The following is a 20,017-nucleotide window of genomic DNA, read 5'->3' on the forward strand; positions in this document are numbered from 1 at the left end:
ATTCAAAATGGCACTCTTTTAAAAGCGTTTGTTTAATGGACTAACTCTGTCAAGCCAGATACGGCATAGGGGGAAGACGAACCGTATTTAAAGTATGCACGTGCAATCTGCTTCGCGAGGCAGATCAATATTATTGAATGCTCGTAATGGAGAATCAATAATTGTGTAGCTGCCTCGCACGGGACAGATGAAACACGAAAGGTAGATGAAGCGAATCCATGAAATTAGTATTCATCTCAGATTTCGGCTTAACGGCTGCCTGCGAAAATATTAAATTTTAATATCCAATTAAATGTAATCGCTCAAGCATTCTATAGTTTGAAAACCTCATTTGCATACAATGGCTTTCGCTTTCTTTTTTAATCGACTCAAAATTCTATCCGTTACTATAGCAACGAGAGCCAACTAAAGTCGAGTAGCCAAACTAGCAGAACGAGTTCTTTTTTAGTTGGAGAACTGTCTATCTCGCATGTGTACTTAGAATCCATTTGCATATCTGGCAGTTATTAACCGGCCCGGCTTGATTTTTTTATGTATCAGAAATTTTATTCTCTTCGTTGCATTTTCATTTGAAGAGTTGTTTTCCATTTCACTGGATTTATTTACTTTCGTGCCATCATTATGGATGTAATATTATTTCTTCTAAGTTACCGTATTTTTTGGACCATATGACGTACTCTTTTCCGAAAACAAAAGGGTCTAAAATTTCTGAGTTATCTTATGATTCGAAGAAATTGTACCCCATTTGCAAAACTAGAAAGTTGTTTAGGTTGCTCTTTAGTTGGTACCATCAGTCAAATTTTAAAACTCAGGTATGGGCAGGCACTGAAGCGTTCTGGTTTGCTGGTAATGAGTTTTCCAAAACGGGCAAACTTTTCTATCCCTAAATTGGTGGGTTCCACCACGGTTTTGTATAATCCTCTACTTCGAGTATTGTGGCCAATCAAGAAGATGCGAAAAGGTGGTCTGGAAATTTCCACCAGCAGTGGAAAAGAGAACAGGACAAGAAATTTTCTTATAGTTAGAAAATATACAAAAGAAAGATGAACGAATGCAGTGGAGCCAAAATTGTTTAGCAACTGCTCCTAAAAAGGCATTTGGTTTCACCCAAGTGAAATCAAGTCTTTGACTCCAACAGATCCACCTCCTTTCTGAAATTGCACAATTACTCCCAATTGAAGTAATTCATAATTTTCCTTTGCCACAGAAGTCAAACTTACCCTGAATGTCCACTATTTTACGCACAGCTCATAGCGATTCATAGTGGGATGGACTGGATTCAAAGTGGGATGTGGACATGTGTATATGTATAGGACTGCACCTAGAACGTCTATTGAACTCTGCCTCATGTCTCTGTGAAGAACAGTATCACTACAAATGGGCCAGATATGTGTGACGTAGGTTTGTGTATGTTCTGTTGTTGTGTCTGGCCGCTTGGCTACTCAGAAGCATCAGTCACCTGGACAGATGATTCTGGGTACTCGTTCACACCACGGGAAGGTGGGCCAGTTCCAGTACAGCACGTAATGTCTCAAAAGAGACTCTGACCCACCTAGTGATGCTAAAAGATGGGCCAGGATCCTCTGGGGGCCTATTCCAGAGGAAATTCATAGTGGGATGGACTCAAAAACAAGATGTTGAAAAGCGTGTCATATTGACGCTGGTCCATGATGACTCAACTATTGGACGTTTGCGTATTTTTACGCTGAAGAGCTCATTCCACCTCATTCCTTAGGTACTGAATTGTACCTAAGGAATGAGGTGGAATGAGCGAAATATTTAAATAAATAAAACATTTCATAATTTTTATATCAGAAAATTATTTTCAGAAGCGAATATAATTTGTGTGATGAAGGCGCCAAAATGCCTCTGGCCCTCACAATTTATGAGCAGTGGGAGTTTCCGGTGCGAGACATGGTACGCCCTCTATAGTGGTATTTTTGCTAGTGACAAATGATCTCGTTTTGTTAATAGTTCTGGCTACAAGGGCTGCTGGTTGAAGCGTGCAAGGATAGACGACATTAAGACCACAACAGGGGTTTCTTTACTCGTCACGTTGTGTGACTTTTGCGGTCAATGATGCTATTAACTCCCTCCCCCTTTATTTCCCCCCAACAGCATACTGACTGTCTGTCCGAACTTTTACTACCACTGGCTGCCAAAACATAATTTCTATTCTCACATGGCTGACTAGTATTTGTTTTGCTTCATTGTTTACTAATTTCTCCATTATCTCCTTAGGCTGAAAATGGAATAAAAATTCTCCTTTGCTCCTGAATGTACGTCACATGACACCACTTTATGGGCTAATAGACATTAATTAGCTTTAAATTTTCTGTTTATCTAAATATCTCCACTAAATAGTTCTTAAGTTTAACAAATTATCTGCCTTACATCAAGTATTTTTTTTATACGTGCATGCTCCAACTGCTGAAATCTATAATTTACAGTGTTTTTATAAAAATCCTCCTTAGATTATTACTAAATATAATACCACTCTTATACCACGCAAAATTAATAATATAATTTATTAAGTATTCGCTTAAACTACTATACATTAAGGTAACGTTTCGGGTATCTTACCGAACCCATCATCAGACCGTGCTCTTGGGGGAGCAAAAATGAACTTGAATATTTATTGGAAGATGTGAAGGAGAAGGTATATTATGTGTGAGCTGCATATTTTAATTATGAAAAGTGGGAATGGTAATTTTTTATGATATCAATAAGGCTCTCTAGATAATTTGATATCATCCATCTGTGGCTTAGGGATCCAATCCTCTTTTGGGAGTGGTAATTCAGCCTGATGAAGGTTACGTTGAAGTTGTCCAAGGGCTTGGCTAAATGAAAATATCCTCCAGAGGAGATTGGTCATCACGGGAGTGGGACGAACTGCGTGTCCCTTCTGCCCACTCCGAAGCTAAACAGGTTTTGAACTTATGGGGACACCGCAAATGGTGTACAGAACTCTGGTGCCAACTCAAGACGAGTTGCTGAAGCAACTTGTATTGAGGGCACATCACAGTTCTGTACACCAGTTGGTTATTTCATGTAGAAATATCATAGAAGATATGTTTTATGGAAATATTCCAGTATCTTTTTACCATAATAATTTAATTCATCCGACAAGAAATACTCTTCTTTTTCAGAGAAGAAAAATGTTTTCGATGTGTTGTGATCTATGAGAAGCATCGCAATGTCTTGCAGTATCGAGAAAGTAAGTACAATTGTTGTCCATGCGATTTTCTGTTTGATACTTTAAAATGAGAAGCGCTTATGGTCTTCAATGCTCTATTATATCTTGTGCATGCGTCCTTGTGAATGAGGTGTGAATGAGGAAAGATAGACAAAATCAGTCACTGTGCAGTCATCCAAAATTTGGAAAAAGGGACTACCAAAGGCAGTTCATAAAGATATGGTTACAACGTTGGAAGCGGATGCACCTTCGTATTCCACCGTTAAGAAGTGAGCAGCAGAATTTGAACGGGGGAGGGAGAGGCTGGAAGATGACCCACGTTGTGAAAGACCTGCAACATTCATCACTGCAGAAGTTGTTGACAGTGTGCATGAACCCGTGATGAGTTATGGATGACCAGTTTGGTAAATTAACGGCGTCGTGGGTGGGCATCTCATCTGAACGTGTGTGATTGAGACGTGGATCCATCACTTTCAGCCAGAGGCAAAAGAGCAGTCCAAATAGTGGAAATATAGCTCTTCTATCCTCCAAGGAAAGCCAAGTCGATTCCTTCTGCTGGAAAGGTGATGGCATCAGTATTTTGCCACGCTAATGGAGTGTTAGTGGAGTTACTTCAGAAAGGCTAGACAGTCACAGGAGGAATATTACGCGGAACTTGTGAGGAGATTTCCTGAGCAGATCAAGTACAAACGACAATATAAACTCAGCAAAGGAGTCTTGTTACACCAGGACAACCCACCTGCTCAGAATTCGGTGATTGCTTTGGCTGCACTGTGTGAGTGAGGTATTAAAATCTCGTACCATTCCCTATATTCACCAAACCTGGAGGGCGAAGAGGAAACTCTCTTCACAGCTGGAATCAACGGATTGCAGCATCGGTGGCAAAAGTGCATTGCCTCCAAAGGGGCAATGCACTTTTGCCACTGTTGTAAAAATTCAACCTAGATGGAACAAAAATAGTTCCATCTAGTTTGAATATTTGCAATCAACACGGACATTGCAATAAATATGTGACAGACATTATCCAGAAATAAGTTGTCTCAGTTGAGTTGGTATACTGAGTTAGTCATTAGGTGTTTGTCCTGGGTGATTATGTGATTGTCCATTAGTGATGTCCACTCACACAAATAGTGTTCGAGCTCCGAAGATGTTTTCTGGTTGCACTTCTTGGAGTTGGCCCCACTCTAGACGACCACATAATTAGGAGTTTGATGACTCGTTTGACCGGGCCACTTTCCACTGGGATTCGTCATCCGAAAGGAAGCCACGAAGGAATGTAATTAATTAAGAAAGAGAGCGTGTACAGTTTAGTTAGCTGCGTTCTCGTGAAATATAGTTCCCTCGATTGTTTATTTAAAATAAAATGTTTACAATTTTTATGAGATTTGTGCATTTTTTTTCGACACTTACTGTAGGATTTTCTTTGGTAGCGTACTGTGACAAGTACAGTTCACTGCGCCAGGCGTGCACGCTGCTCAACGTGGATGCTCACTTGTACTCCATCTTCAGAGGTATCAACATTTAATTCAGTAAACATAATTTTTTCTTTTAATTTGTTCTTTAGAGATATTTTAGGTTTTAAGAAAAAATTATTTTCATTTATCAGATATCTCTCTCTCTCTCTCTCTCTCTCTCTCTCTCTCTCTCTCTCTCTCTCTCCCCCTCTATCTATCTGGTTTTGTATGTCTCCCAGTTTCTTTTTCTATCTCTTTCTTGTTATTTTTATATTTTTCTTTCTTTCTTTTTTCCTTTTTTGTCTTCCTTTCGGTTTCATTTTATTTTCTTCTCTCTCTCTCTCTCTCTCTCTCTCTCTCTCTCTCTCTCTGTGTCCTTCATTTTCTCTTTCACTTTCGCCCCTCTCTTCGATTTGCCTTTTTCGTATTATTTTTATATTTCTCCTTGTTTTTTTTTTACTTACTTTCTCTTTATTTTTGTCTTTTCCTTTTTTTCTATTTTTTGTTTTTATCTTTTGTTTTTGTCTTTTTTTTTCTTTCTTTTTGCTTTCCTTTACTTTTACTCTTTCTTTCTGCTTTCTTTTAATTTTTTTCTTTCTTTCTGTCCGGTTTTTGCTTTCTACTTACTTTCTTTTTTCTTTCTTCTTACTGTTGTCTTCCTTCATTTTTCTCTGATTTGTCAAGTTTCCTCAATTTCTTATTATTTTTGTATTTATTTTTGCTTTTTCACTTGCTGTTTTTTTTTTTTTTTGTCTTCTTTCGGGTTTTTCTTTTTCTTTCTATCTTTCGGATTTTGTCTTTTGCGTTCTTTCTTTCTCTTTTTATCTTCTTCTTTCCGTTTTTCTTTAACTTCTTTGTTTGTATCTTCTTTCACTTTTCTCTGATTTGTCAGCTTTACTTCATTTCTTAATATTTTTTTATTTCTTTCTGTTTCTTCACCTTCTCTGTTTATGCCTTTTTCTCTCTTTCTGTTTTTTTTTCGGCTTTTTCTTTTTTTTCTCTTTTGGTTTATGTCTTTTACGTTCTTTCCCTTTTTATCTTCTTTTTTCCGTTTTTCTTTTCTTCTTTCTTTCTTTCTGTTTTCTTCTTTCACTTTTCTCTGATTTGTCCGTTTTCCCTCATTTCTTATTATTTTTGTGTAATTTCTCCCTGTTTGCTTACCTTCTTTCTGTTCTTGTATTTTTACATTTTCTCTTTTTTTTTGGGTTTATTTTTTCTCTTTCTTTTGATTTTGTCTTTTTATGTTTTCTTTTTTCTTTATGCTTTCTTTTACTTTTCCTCTTTATGCTTTCTTTTACTTTTCCTCTTCTTTTCTGCTTTCTTTTACTTTTCCTCTTCTTTTCTGCTTTCTTTTACTTTCCCTCTTCTTTTCTGCTTTCTTTTACTTTTCCTCTTCTTTTCTGTTTTCTTTTCGTTTTTTCTTTCTGTTCGGTTCTTTTATTTTTCTTTCTATCTTTCAGTTCTTTTATTTTTCTTTCTATCTTTCGGATTTTGCCTCTTACGTTCTCCTTTTATCTTCTTCTTCTTTCTTTCTTTCTTTGTGTCTTCTTTCACTTTTCTCTGATTTGTCAGTTTTCCTTCATTTCTTATTTTTTCTTTATTTCTTTTTGTTTCTTTACCTTCTTTCTGTTTCTGTCATTTTCTTTCTTTCGGTTTTTCTTTTTCTTTCTTTCTTTCAGTTTTTTTCTTTTTTCTTTTTTCTTTCGGTTTTTGTCTTTTACGTTCTTTATCTTTTTATCTTCTTTTCTCCGTTGTACTTTTCTTCTTTCTTTCTTTCTGTTTTTCTTTTTTCCTTTCTTTTTTGTGCCTTCTTTCACTTTTATCTGATTTGTCAGTTTTCCTTCATTTCTTATTATTTCTTTATTTCTTTCTGTTTCTTCACCTTTTTTTCGTTCTTGCTTTCGGTTTTCCTTTTTTTTTCAATTTTTTATTTTTCTTTTTTTCGGTTTTTTGTCTTTTACGTTCTTTCTATTTTTATCTTCTCTTTTCCGTTTTTCTTTTCTTCTTTCACTTTTCTGTCATTTGTCTATTTTCCTTCATATCTTATTATCTTTGTATTTGTCCCTGTTTGCTTACTTTCTTTCTGTTTTTGTCTTTTTATTTTTTCTCTTTTTTTTGTTTTTGTGGGTTTATTTTTTCTCTTTCTATTGATTTTGTTTTTTTATCTTTTCTTTCTTTCTTTATGCGTTCTTTTACTTTTACTCTTTCTTTCTGCTTACTTTTACTTTTTTCTTTCTTTCTGTTCTGATTTTTCTTTCTTTGTTTACCATTTTCTTCTTTCTTTCTTACCGTTTTATTTTTTCACTTTTCTCTGATTTGTCGGTTTTCCTTCATTTCTTATTATTTTTGTATTTTTGTTTCTTCACATATTTTTGTCTCTTTTTTCTTTCTTTCAGTTTTTCTTTCTATCTTTCGGATTTTATCTTTTACGTTCTTTCTTTCTCCTTTTATCTGCTTCTTTCCGTTTGTCTTTTCTTCTTTCTTTTTTGTGACTTCTTTCACTTTTCTCTGATTTGTCAGTTTTCCTTTATTCACCTTAATGTTTCTGTTTATTCACCTTCTTTGTGTTTATGTTCTTTTCTCTCTTTCAGTTTTTTCTTTTTCCTTTTGGTTTTTTGTCTTTTACGTCCTTTCTCTTTTTATCTTCTTTTTTCCGTTTTTCTTTTCTTCTTTCTTTCTTTCTGTTTTCTTCTTTCACTTTTCTCTGATTTGTCCGTTTTCCTTCATTTCTTGTTATTTTTGTATTTCTCTCTGTCTGCTTACTTTTTGTCATTTTATTTTTTCTCTATCTTTTGTTTTTTGTGGGTTTAATTTATTTCTCTCTTTCTTTTGATTTTGTCTTCTTTCTTTCTTTCTGTTTTTAATTTTCACTTTCTTCGTCTCCCCCCTCTCCCTGTGGTTTTCTCTTCTCCTTTTCTCTTTATTTTTTATTTACTGGGTTTTATTTCTCTCTTCCGTTTTTATATTTTTTCTTTCTCTTTTTCTATCCTTTTTTTCTCTCTTATTTTTCCGTTTTCATCTTTCTTTCTTCCTGTTCTTGCTTCTCTTCTCTTTTTGTCTCTAACATTTCTTTACTTGAAAATAAAACCTTTCCAAACTGTTTTTTATAGCGTTTATTACTCCTAAAATGTAAAATGTGATTTTTCCACTGATGCTGATCAATTCTGAATTTCATGCTTGAGTCATAATGATTGACTTGGAAAAGATCTCCATCTTAGCTTTCCATCAATCATTATCATATTACTGTTATATTACATAAATTTGCCACAGTGGCAACTCAGTATCAATCATGATGACCATGAATTATAAATGGTTATGTCATTCCATCCGATGTTTTATCTCAACTGTATACGGGGCCCCTTTCCACTTCCATAACAACAAAATGGGATTAAAACAAAAAACTGTTTTCCTTTTTGACGTTTGCCTTCAATTTTCCGCTTAATGGATTAATGAAAGGCGCGCATTAGACAACCAACTGTGTCTTACCTCCACTACGTGGTGCTGCTAATTGATGCCAATATGGCCGACAAGGACATCCATTATGCATGCCAAAAAAGTCAACTTGGTGCTAGACCTAGTAGACTGTGACTGATTAAATTGTGAGGGGCATTTATCGATTGGACGAAGTTTGCCCCCCTCCCTTCAAGTCTACTCCAAAGCCAGTTATTATTGGAAACACGACGACACGCGTTTATTGAGGTGGGCAACTGCGCAGGTCCAACACCCAAAAAGCGTAACTAGAATCCCTTAATATATGCAGTCTATCGCGTGCTAAAGATTCATCCATCGTCCAGAAGCATGTCTGAAAGAATAATTAACCTCGTTGCAAGGGCACATTTCATATTACCTTTAATAGATATTAAAACATTGGATATAAACTCTCACTTTCATTTGGATAATCGTTTCCTCTCTATTGAAAAAGGTGTTGGTTTTCAAACGTACCATTTCAAATTACTTTTCTTCTTTAAGTACACTGATTGACAAAATTAATAGAACATGTAGAAAGCGTGGTGTAATTCGTGCAGCTTGCGAAGAAGTGGGATAAAATTTGGTCTGGTGGCAGTGTACCACAGAATGATGAGGAAATGAGGAGACAGCGAGAAACTTTGGAAAAATATAAAAGACATTTATAGGGGTTGAATAAGAATTACCAAAAAGGTCACATTACAGAAGTCAATGCAATCCAGTAAGAACTGTAGATCTTGTTGAGAAAATGGACGTCATTGCAGTGAAGGTGCTGAATTTGAGCTGAATTTGAAACATTCGCTGGTGCAGTCATTGCAGAAAGAATTGCAAGCGTTTTATTGAAGGCTTCCTTCTGGTAACTGGTGGCGTTTGATACAAAATTAGGTTCTAATAATGATGAAAGGTTGGAAATTGCATTCTGCAGAGTTACTCGAAATTCGCTGTATGAGGGACAAGAGTACAACACGTGCTGCCAATCTTCCACACCTCCACAATGACAGAGTTCCGTAAGAGACAAGCGAAATTTAAACAGTTTCTTATTTAATGATCCATGTCCTGATAACAAATAGGAGGTAAACAAGTCAAGGCTAAACCAGACTGTAGATTGTTTATCCATAAGAGAGTCAACTTCAGGAAAAAACTTACGTGTTACACTGCCCAGTGTTGTGCCATCCCATCTACTCTGCCACAAATTGATCAACTCTTGCCAAATTCTTTGTCGTTCAGCTTTAACATCGACTTGAGTGTTAATAGAAATTCCAAGGATCTGAGTGGAAATCTGATGTTTCAAGCGATAACATAAGCCTCTGAAAATTACGTAGAGATCGAGTGGTAACGTCCCAGCTAAAACCTGCAAAGAAGGTGTTGAAACTGTTCGACAAATCATCGCCTATGCCATGATCTTCACGTTGTGAAAGGTTCGAGTAATGCAACCTTGCAAAACAAAGTTCCAGAAAAGTGGTCCCAAAATGGAGCCTTGAGGGCACCCTCGAAAGACCTGAAGCAAAATTTGTCTGTATGCTGGGAACATTCGGCATGACTTAAAGGTTCGAGGGCACTTTCCGACCAAAGGGAATCAAAAGCACCCTCGAAGTCAATAAAGATGGCAAGAGTATACTTGAAACTGGAGTGTTCAACAGAAGAAATGAAGTCAACAAGGGCGTCCTCACAGGACCTCCCAGGAGTGAATCCGTATTGATTAGTCACAATTAGTCCCTGTTCCAATAAAAAGTTGTTTAATCGCAGGGCAATTAAACGTTCTAATAGCTTACCAAGGTTGTCCAATAAGTCTATAGGTCGAGAAGACTTCGGGTCTTGAGGGGGACTTGTCTAGTTTCCTAATCAACTTGATAAAGGCGTCAAAATGAGAGTTAGTCAGTTTGGAGAAATCAGCATTTACAGAATATTCAAATATGTCCCAGTTAATGTTATTAATTGAGAAGCAAACGAAATCAGGCACACAGATACTCGAAACTGAGGGACGACCAGGTATGGAGACCGAGAACGAAATTGTTCAATGGTCATTAGTTGTCCAGTTAGGCTGTACAGTCCAATCGTTGATAGCTAGATTACAGAAGGAATTTGAGAAAGTGATATCAATGTTTGATTCGCTGGAGAAGCTGGAGAAGGTAGTGAACTATTGAGGCCTGTTAAAAATCTTCATATTATTATTAATAATAAGTTCTTCAGTAACTGTCCTCGAGCATCAGAGCGTGCACTAAACCAAAACTTAGACTTGGCGTTTACATCCGCTGAAATTAGGACATTATGAGGATACAGAAAATTCGATGTGGATTCTAGATAATTTAACGAATTATTTAAGTCTTCAGATGGAGGGCAGTATATTGAGATGATATAAAAGGTCATGGTAGAATATGTGACAAGGTGACAGAAACCATTAATGACAGGTACATCAATTTTGTCGTTTAATACAACAGTCTTCGGTTGCTGGTGAGCAGGTTGGATTATTCGGGTGGAAAGAGAATAACCCGTGATCTTTGAACAATCTACCATTCGCCGTTTAGCAAAATATGGCTCTTCAATAGTGATGATGTCGATTGAGTTTTGTTCTGCTGTTAATCCAATCTCGTCTGAAACAACTGTAGAATGATGCCCGTTGATCTGCATAAGTTTTCGATTAATAGACTGAACACTAGGCAAATTCGTACTATTAACATCACCAGCAGGGCAGTGACTGCAAGACGGGGACTCGTGCGTGCAGTACTGAGTGGTGTGACCATGTCCCAAGCAGTGAAAGCACTTCGTCACAACAGTATAAGGTCTGGGTCTATGACAGCTCCAGGCAAGAAAAAGCGCTCCAAAGAGTAATTATATGTTTGCAAATCTTGGGAGAAAAACTAACAGCCCAATGTAGAGATAATTTTGATTTTGCTTTAGTTGAGAAGCGAAAGAAAGTTCTGTTCTTAACCTCCTCAAATGTAAAATCAGAATCGCCAAGATTTTTATTATATAAATTTTCAATTATCTCGTCACGTGTCTTTTCCTCTGGGACATCAAAAATCAGCACAGTGGTGTTTCCCTTGCGAGGAACACCTGAGCTGATACCTGTAGATGTAAAAGACTCCGAGGAGGGAAAACACTCCAGATCTGTTTTAGAGGCCGCTACCAGCAAGACTCCTTTGTTCCTCGCTAGCCTAAGAGACTTGATCTTAACGTATTTTAAATCTGATTTAAGAGTTTTGGCCACCAATGTCTTAACGTCAGCACTCCACTTACAATCATTGTTTTTATAAGTTCTAAGAATTAAGAACATTGTCAGGTTTCACTTTAGGAACATTTGCAGTGGAACGGGCAGCATCAGCAAAGGTCCTGACAGTAGAGGTATCTGAAGAGTTGGCTGTCGGCGTGCATTGCAACGCCTAAGGGCATCCAACACATGTTTGATCGGATTTAAGTCTGGTGATCGTGCTGGCCACGACAACCGTTGGATACCTTCAGTTTCAAGATATTCCTCCACCACTTCAGCTCTATGTGCAATGGCGTTGTCGTGTACGAAAAGAAAATCTGGGCCAATCCCAACCCTAAAAAGTCGCACATAGGGTTCGAGGATCTGTTCTAGGTACCTCTGCGCAGTTATGGTCACCATCAAACATATGAAGAGGAATGCGGCTGTTGATCAATATTCTGCCCACATGAGAACACCGCCTCCACCGTAAGATCCCTTTCTTTGATGTTGGAGGGATGGTACCATATTCCTCGTTGTCTCCAGATGAAATAACGTCTAGAATCTGTTTGTAGGCTAAAACGGGACTCATCAGAGACCAGACCTGTACCACATTTGTCAGGGCTCCAAGTCACATGGCACCAGTTTCGACGAGCTCTACGGTGGTTTGGAGAGTTAATGGGATACAGACCATGCTTTCTTGTGTAGAGTCCACTTGAATTGAGTATTCTTAATAGTCTGGTTGGAAATGTTTTCGTCTGTGACTGCAGCAACCTCAAGAGACAGTTGATGATAGGACATCGTAGGGTTCGGCCTTGCTGTTAGAGCCAGATAGCGTTCTGGTCTGGTTGACTTAGCCCCCAGGCGAACTTGGCCAGCTCTTCTTGTAATGGTTCCTCTCTCCTGAAACTGCTTTCATAGTGCCGAGACGATACTGCGTAACACATTAAGCCAACGTGTCACCTCCTTCTGCGATTGCCCAGCTTCAAGTCGTCCAATGGCTCGCCATCTTAAGGAATCATCTAAACGACCATTAAATGACAATTTCTGTTCATTTTGCTAATTATAGAATAATTATAACCATTTTTTGCGAATGTTGGTTTCTACATTAATACGATTCATGTTTATATTTTTCAGTGAACGCTGCCCCTGTCCCTTGCCCTTTTAAAGGGCCATTTACGTTCTCTTATGCTAATGGACTTGGAGACTGTAAATATCCCGTTTCGACATTGGACACGTGCGTTGAAGATTCCAGGCTTCTTTTTCGGTTCCAGGCGTGCTCTGATGTGAAGGGATCCCAGAGCAGTGGTAAGCTGTTCCCATAATTTGCATATACATATATAGGAATTGCAACATTTGCATATACACGAGTAAATTAGAAAGAAATCAGCTTATTGGAAATCCAGAACAGACCTGAAGAGCAAAATTATGCTACGGGGCAGATCCACTTACCAATTAGTACCGCGTATGGCTCAGACCTCAGACCAAGTAAGAAAAGAAGTTTACACTTTACTTAGTAGATGTGAAGAGGATGGTTCATCATCCAGACTTTCCCCACCTCCACCCAACAGCTTGTTTTTCTCACTTTGGCCATTTTATGACTCACATAGCAGAAAAAAGTAATGACTTTAGAGGCCCATGAGATGTGTCCACAACAGTCCAGACCCTGACTAGATGGTATATTTCTATTCGTTATTAACAACCCACAGGAAAACGTCTGCAGTAGAAACAGGCCACATTCATGCATTCCCTTGACAAACCCAAAGAAAAGGGGTTCCCAACTGTGAATGAAAAGGATCAGATTGAAAATCAGCGACGATCTCCATCTCTGAAGTTTTCGATCTCTGTCATGGTATCAACAGATCGAAAACCAGCGAAACATTATAGATAGATCAGGCCACGTACGTCCTCCACAACGGTAAAGAGAACAGCTTCCTTCCAAGCCCCATTTCAAAATGTGCGATCCATAAGGAATAAACTTAATGAAGTTGAGGCGCTTTTGCTGTCCAGTATAATGGACGTGATTTGCTTCGCAGAAATTGGCATGACCCTAACCAGGAAACAATCACCTCCACATAGCTTGCAGGGTATCGGACGGTGTGCATGTTAAGAGAAAACCGCAGGAGAGGAGGAGAACAATTGCCTTTCTGATCAGGTTTTTCTATCTTCACTCAGTATCAATTCAGTCTGATTCTCTTTTGAGGTAGTTCTAGTTGCACTAAAAACAACAACCAGAACAATTTTCTCTCGCTGTGTGTATCTCGCCAGTTCTGGTCGCACAAGTTGTCAATGAATTCCTGAACCGGTTGTTTAACCATCTCCATTCAACGAAATAACTCGTGTGTGGAGACTTTAATCACCTAAATACTCTGAAGAACCTTAAGAGAAGACTAAGTCATGGTCTAAATACATTAGGACTTTAACTGGTTAGCACACCTACCACGAGGGACGAAAGCATACTGGATCTCGAATTTGCACCGGTGCAATGTATGCAGCTAATCAAAGTTCTATAAGCAACATACAGTCAGATCCCAACCCCATCATTCTCTCTTTACAAATAAAAGTATCCCTAACCTCCGGTAGAAGGAAAGCCCCAACCAAGACAGTTACAGCGCCCAAGTACCTTAACCCAGCAATGCTTCTCAGACAATCCCATGGGGTTTCTAGAGGACTGCGACTCCGAATTCGGAGTCGACCTGCTGAGAAGGTGGTAAAAACTGTCTCTGTCTATGCTACAAGAAAGAAACTGACAATCATAGATCACCTGATGGAACCCAAACTCTCTAAAAGCTTCCATATGAAACTGGATATGCACAAGAAGTGGAGAAACTCCGGCTCACCCTCAGGTAGAATTTCCCTTTCCCGAGCTAGGGTGCTGTTTGTTAGGAACAAGAAGGAAGCAAAGAACTTCACCTAGAGGCCATCATATATAAGGGGAAGCCCTTCCATAGAAGCCAACCTAAGGACGCCGTTAGCTCACTCAACCTTAGCAATTGGCTCGCCCATACAATCAGGTCTTCTACTGAAACAGAATCCACCACACCAATGGAATTTCCACTCAATTCAATTTCAATAGACCCAATAAATTCAGTCCATCTCACCAAAGATGAGCTGATCAATGCAGTAAATAGCTTAGCACACCTACGGCCATATCTAGCCTCACCGAGATTCCTCAATTCATGCTGAAATGCCTGAGTACATTTATTGTTGATCCAATCCTGTCACTATTTAACAAGATCAGAAATTTTTCCTTCCTATAAGGCATGTCTATCTGGTAAGACTGCTGCCTAAAATTCCTTCTTCCCTAACCCAGTCACTTCTGCCCAATTTCTTCTCCATTGAGCTTAAAGCTCTTTGAGAAATCTCTTCTGAGAACGGTTACCATCCAACTAAAACCACAACAGCCACCGCAGATTCACTAAGCTGTTCAGTCAAGATCGACCATCATAAATCTCTGATCGGTTCCTACCCATGCAAATGCTGCAGTACACTCCTTGGACTACGATCTCTACAAGTTGATAAACATTATGGGAAGACCACACTTCATCGACCTTTCCCTAGACCCATGTCACAAGGCAATGGAACTTGCTCCCGAAAACTTCTCCATCAACGCCATGGTAACATCATTCAGCGATCCAATCTTTCTGAGCCTTGGTGAGATGGCTGACGAGTTAAATATCGCCATGTAATAACTCGGCTTCCAGTGGATGGATTTTCATGCCATTTCACATTTGTATCTTCCAGAAAGATTTGTACAGCCATTCCAAATTTGATAAAAATCGGACCAATAGAAATTCGACAGTTATCATTTCTTTGTCAGTCTGTCCGTCCGTCTGCATGTAATAACATGGTTCCCAGTGAATGAATTTTCATGAAATTTTATATTTCCATCTTTTAAAACGATTGTTAAAAGTCTTCCAAAATTTTATAATCAATTATCAAAATGTCGCGGATGCGCAGTAACGAAATTTTGCTTATTGCCTTTTTTTTTTAATAAATCATGAAAGTTATTTTGGAATTATAGAAAACTTGCACAATAATTCAGAAAAATAGAATATTTACACTTGCGAGCTCTTATCAGGAAAATGTAATAAGAAAACAAGTTGTAGTTTATTTTTGCTGCCAAGTGTTTTCTTCTCATTTATACGAAATAAGCTGCTGTTTACCTGTCTGATTTGCTGAATGTTTTTCTGAAAAGTAATAAATAATGTAATTTTTTTTTAGGAAAATCTTGTTCTCTTTAAGGAGGATGTCTATACGGACAATCAAACAGCACACAGACTGTCAAGCAAAAGCAGGAGAGGGCCCTCATTAATAAATATTTCCATCAAAATGGAATTACTTTCGTAAATGATGCAGTGAGAATTTTGTTTCGTCTTTTCTCTCTTCTTCTTTCAGTCTCTTGCACGCCTCATTAAACCGGGATTTTTTTCTGGAGTTCCATTCTTTTCAGAAGTTTGACTTCGCGTTAATAAAAGTGTGCCAACAGCAAACATAATTGGCTCTGATTCTTTATTCTGTCAGAAAGAAAGAAAGGAGTAATGCTTTCTTATTTATTTCTCCATATTGGACATTCTTTTTGACGCTGTGAAATCATTAAAATCAGCATTTTTTTTTCAGTCCATTATTTATATTTTATACATAATTCAAATTTTCAAAAATATGGACAATGACTGCCATGTTTCTGAAAGTAATGGTAACCGTGTAACGTTCTCTAAATTTAAATTATTTTATTATAATTCCCATAATTAATGGCTGTAGTAGCCTAAAAAATGTAGCAAAATCAAACAACATGGTAGGGTCATCACACTCGAATCATGGACAATGTGCTGATGGATCCTCCAACTGGACACAATTCCTTGTAAATCATGAATGGCCAGGATCTTGAAATCTGAAGTCCTGGTGTCTGGAGTAGGAAGGCTGAGCCTTTACTCCAGATGCAGTTATTGGGTTTTTTAGGAGCATCGGCAGCTAAAGGCCATATTGCGTTCTGAATTGGATTCTGAGGTCGATTATCTGTTTGCTGGATGAAAAACTCGAGTTTCTGGGAGAAAACCCCATACTACCTTCGCCTGAGACCGACTAACTCAGCTACGTAGTGAAAAAGACCCATAAAAATTCCTCCCATCACCGACGGGATTGGAACTCATTTTCCACCTACTGTGGAGAGGACGGCGCTCCTACCAACTGTGCGACCCAAGAAGGCACTCCAGATGCCTTTATATGAAATCGTTATCGTTGAGACGACTGGTGGGTATCCAAATTCTTTTCTGATCTGGTTCTTTAGGTTGATGTTTGAGTCATACTCTCATCTGTGGGAAACGTCAAGGTCATAGCTCTGTCCAACGACTTGCGCATCCAAAACCACCACTCGATCTTCTTTGACCCAGATCATATCCTGCTTTCTAAGGCATCGGGTGTTCTGTAGTATTATTGTATCAAGACGCACCAACCTTTTTGTTGGAGTATTAGCCATGATGTTAATTAACCTGCTTTAATCCGAGCACTGTGGTAGAAATAACAAAGTTCGGCAACGTGAGCCAATGTTTCAATTGCATTACATCCAGCTCTGCAGCTCCTATTATTACTACGATCTCGTCAGGTCCTCGAAAGAGTTGGAAAACATTCACTCGAGCTTTAACTAGCTCGATGAACTCATATCCCGGCAATAACTTAGTGCCATCACCAATCCAGCGGTTCTGGGACTTCACCTTACTGTTCATCAAAGGATTCATTTAACAGTTTTTTCCATCGCGTAATAGCAAGTGGGTTCCACCTTCCTTTAGCCCACAGAACATACTGGATTCGTGGCGGCATGGACCAAGCCAGTTACTAAAAGCGTACTACAGAGATCCTGATCTGTGGACGCAATTGCTTGCTGCAGTTGTTGTTGCAAGGATATTTGTAGATCTCCACACTACAAGTACTGGCTGGATTGGTTTGACATCTTGTGATTAGGAAGGCCATTTTAGTAAAAGGAATGGTAGGAATTGAATGGTACGAATGCATGATACTGAAAACGATACGCGTGCCTAAAAAAGTGGCCACTCAGTGTAGTGCGTCTGTTGGGAGTAATATTATGTGTGAACAGTGCCTTTCTTACACAACTTCCTTTTTAGGAAACCAAAAAGAGAAAAAAAATTCGTTTGGTAAGTTATGATATTTCTAATTTAAGTTAAACTTTCATCATAATTGCAGCAGTTTTAATTTGTGTGGTAAACTTTTTAAATTAAAAACGCTTCTTAATTAAGCTTCATTTGTGTCTTAATTAAAGTTGAAAATGAAACTTTATGTCCTAGTGGAAGAGCTGACTTGTCTCGCTACTTGGAAGGAAGGGTCATCTCATTATCTTATCGGGAAAATGAAGACACAAAAATACGGCACCATCCCCACTAACGAAGAACTAGAACACAGCTACAGATGCTTTGTAAGTATCGATTTAACTTGCAGAGGAAATTCATTTATCAGAGTTCAAACTTAATTCGGCGTTTTTCTAACCATTTCTAAGGTGTTTCCTTGAAATGCTTCATCAGTCAAGGAAGTAATGAATTTCCTTAATTGATCACTCTTCGCTGAGAGTCTTCTCGGTATTGTTCCGTGTAATTGTCTTTAAATTGCATGTACTTTGGTTGGCTTTCTGTTTGCTGGACGAAAAATTCAAGTTTCAAGGAGAAAAAGTATGCTACCATCGTATGAGACCGACTAACTCGGCCACGTTGTGAAAAAGGTCCATGGAAATTCCTCACGTCATCGTTGGGATCTGAACTCAGGTCTTTTGCACTCGGTGTGCTTTACTTGTACAATAGTGTGTTGGAGTTCGCCTCCCATGGGGCTTTCTCCAAAATTTACTTGACTCTTTAAAAACGTACTGTATGCAAATGCGAGTTGTACATGGTATGAAATAAACACTGCGCTTTCCTGGGCTTCTTAGTCGATGTGGTCACAGGGAAGATGGTGAATTTAAGCAAAGCGAGACCCATTTCCAACAGAACTATGGAGCAGGAGTTGAAAAATTTTGGGTTTGGTAGCAAAAGATTCGACTGGAGTGTTGGTAGCGCCAACACCAAGAATGGACTGTGGAACAGTGGAAAAAGATTATGTGATCTAGCAAGTCCATCTTTACTCTCTTTTCCATCAATGGTAGCGTGAAAGTGTGGCGTGAACCTAATGAAACCATGCATCCAGACTGTCTCCTGTCTGCCACTCAAACGTCTGGAGGTGGTATCATGGTATGGATATGTTAGTTGATACGAACTAGTGGACTTGTCCGCTCATACCATTAGAAGGTCGTATTTTCTCCATGAATATCTTCTTCATATTGGGCCAACTTCACTTGTAGTTCTTAATTTTTATCCCCATTGAGAATGATTCTTTAAAGACAACAACACAATCATCCACTGACAAAAATTATATGTGAATGGTTCAAGGAACATTCCAACGATTGAATCCTAGTCTCAGACACCTAATAGAACCGATGCTATGCCGTTTCTAATTTTGTGGCCAGTGAGTATATTAATTATTATTAAAATTGTTCTTACTTCTTACTTTGCAACACGGGGCTGTTTGATATAAGTATTTTCCAAGAATATAAATTTATGTAGACAATAAATCATATTTCCTAGAATATGAAGAATGGAATTAACTAATAGAAACATTTCTTTTGTTCAGGTTTATGACCACCTGGCCAACAGGTCCGGCTACCAGGTGTCACAATCGGCTGATGCATCTTGTGATGGTATTGTGGCATCGTGGGAAGGTTTTCGAATAATGACGCTCGTCAAAAGTATGTGAGTGCACCTCTTCCGTTATGTATTTAGAACCTTTACTCTCTCTCTCTCTCTCTCTCTCTCTCTCTCTCTCTCGGGTTATACGTAATATATACAGTAAGGACCAAAATAAAATTCAATAGATATAAAAAGAAATATTTTACATTTTTTTTTTTGGTTCTTAACACAAAAGGTATTTTCAAGTTTTGATTTCATTTAACTCCTGCCTTTGCTGAAGAAAAACAACTGAGCAGCTTCAAAGATTCAAGACTTCAACTGTGGTCTGCTACTTCCATATACACTATCATCTCAGAAGTATTTGGACATCTTCCTGAAAGTGAGTGCTATCTAGATATGCAAGTGAATTGACAGCATGAAGTTTACCTTTGGGTAGAGCGTTGCAGGTCTTTGGAATAAATTTCAGCCATGGTGGTTGAGGCGATTTTGGTACAGTTCAAGGTGCAATTTGATAGCCACTTTATGGGGAGGGAAAAGTAAGAGTCTACTACTTTTAATACTACTACATGATAATCCTATGATAATCCTCTGTCTCATAAAGCCAGACTCGTAGGCACCCGACTTGAGGAAAACGAAGCTCTACAATGTGGCTGTTCGAATATGAGTCTTAGATGTCTCTTTTGAAATGAGCTACAATGTTGGATCAGGGCGAGGACAATTCAGCCCACTTCATCCACTGTAATGGTGATGCCGCTGAAAAATAACTGGTGCCAAATTCAACCTGGCTGCTGTGGTAGGATTGTCAACAGTCCTCCATGAAGGATCACTGCTATCAATAAGGCTATAGGCAACCGACAAATAATTTTTGGTGTCCGAACTCTTCAGAATAGTGTATACACTTTTAGGGTGGACTTTGGCTGACGCTGGAATGGGTGAAGGCGTTACAGATCTTGGAGGAGAAATGTCAAAGTTAGAGCAGTAGTAAAGACAGTGG

General features: G+C 38.4%; 1 protein-coding gene across 1 annotated transcript in view; it reads left to right on the forward strand.

Moving 5' to 3' along the window:
• The window catches only part of LOC150086261 (uncharacterized), a 49,966-nt gene that overhangs the window by 15,389 nt on the left and 14,560 nt on the right, over positions 1-20,017 (forward strand). The window contains exons 3-7 of the mRNA XM_090373792.1: positions 3,150-3,217; positions 4,627-4,707; positions 12,437-12,607; positions 17,599-17,726; positions 18,968-19,082. Coding sequence (XP_090229918.1) covers positions 3,150-3,217; positions 4,627-4,707; positions 12,437-12,607; positions 17,599-17,726; positions 18,968-19,082 — 563 coding nt within the window. The remainder of the gene's footprint in view (positions 1-3,149; positions 3,218-4,626; positions 4,708-12,436; positions 12,608-17,598; positions 17,727-18,967; positions 19,083-20,017) is intronic.

The sequence above is a fragment of the Mastigoproctus giganteus genome, chromosome 5, assembly GCF_048544385.1.
Source record: "Mastigoproctus giganteus isolate SK-2022 chromosome 5, ASM4854438v1, whole genome shotgun sequence".
NCBI lineage: Eukaryota > Metazoa > Arthropoda > Arachnida > Uropygi > Thelyphonidae > Mastigoproctus > Mastigoproctus giganteus.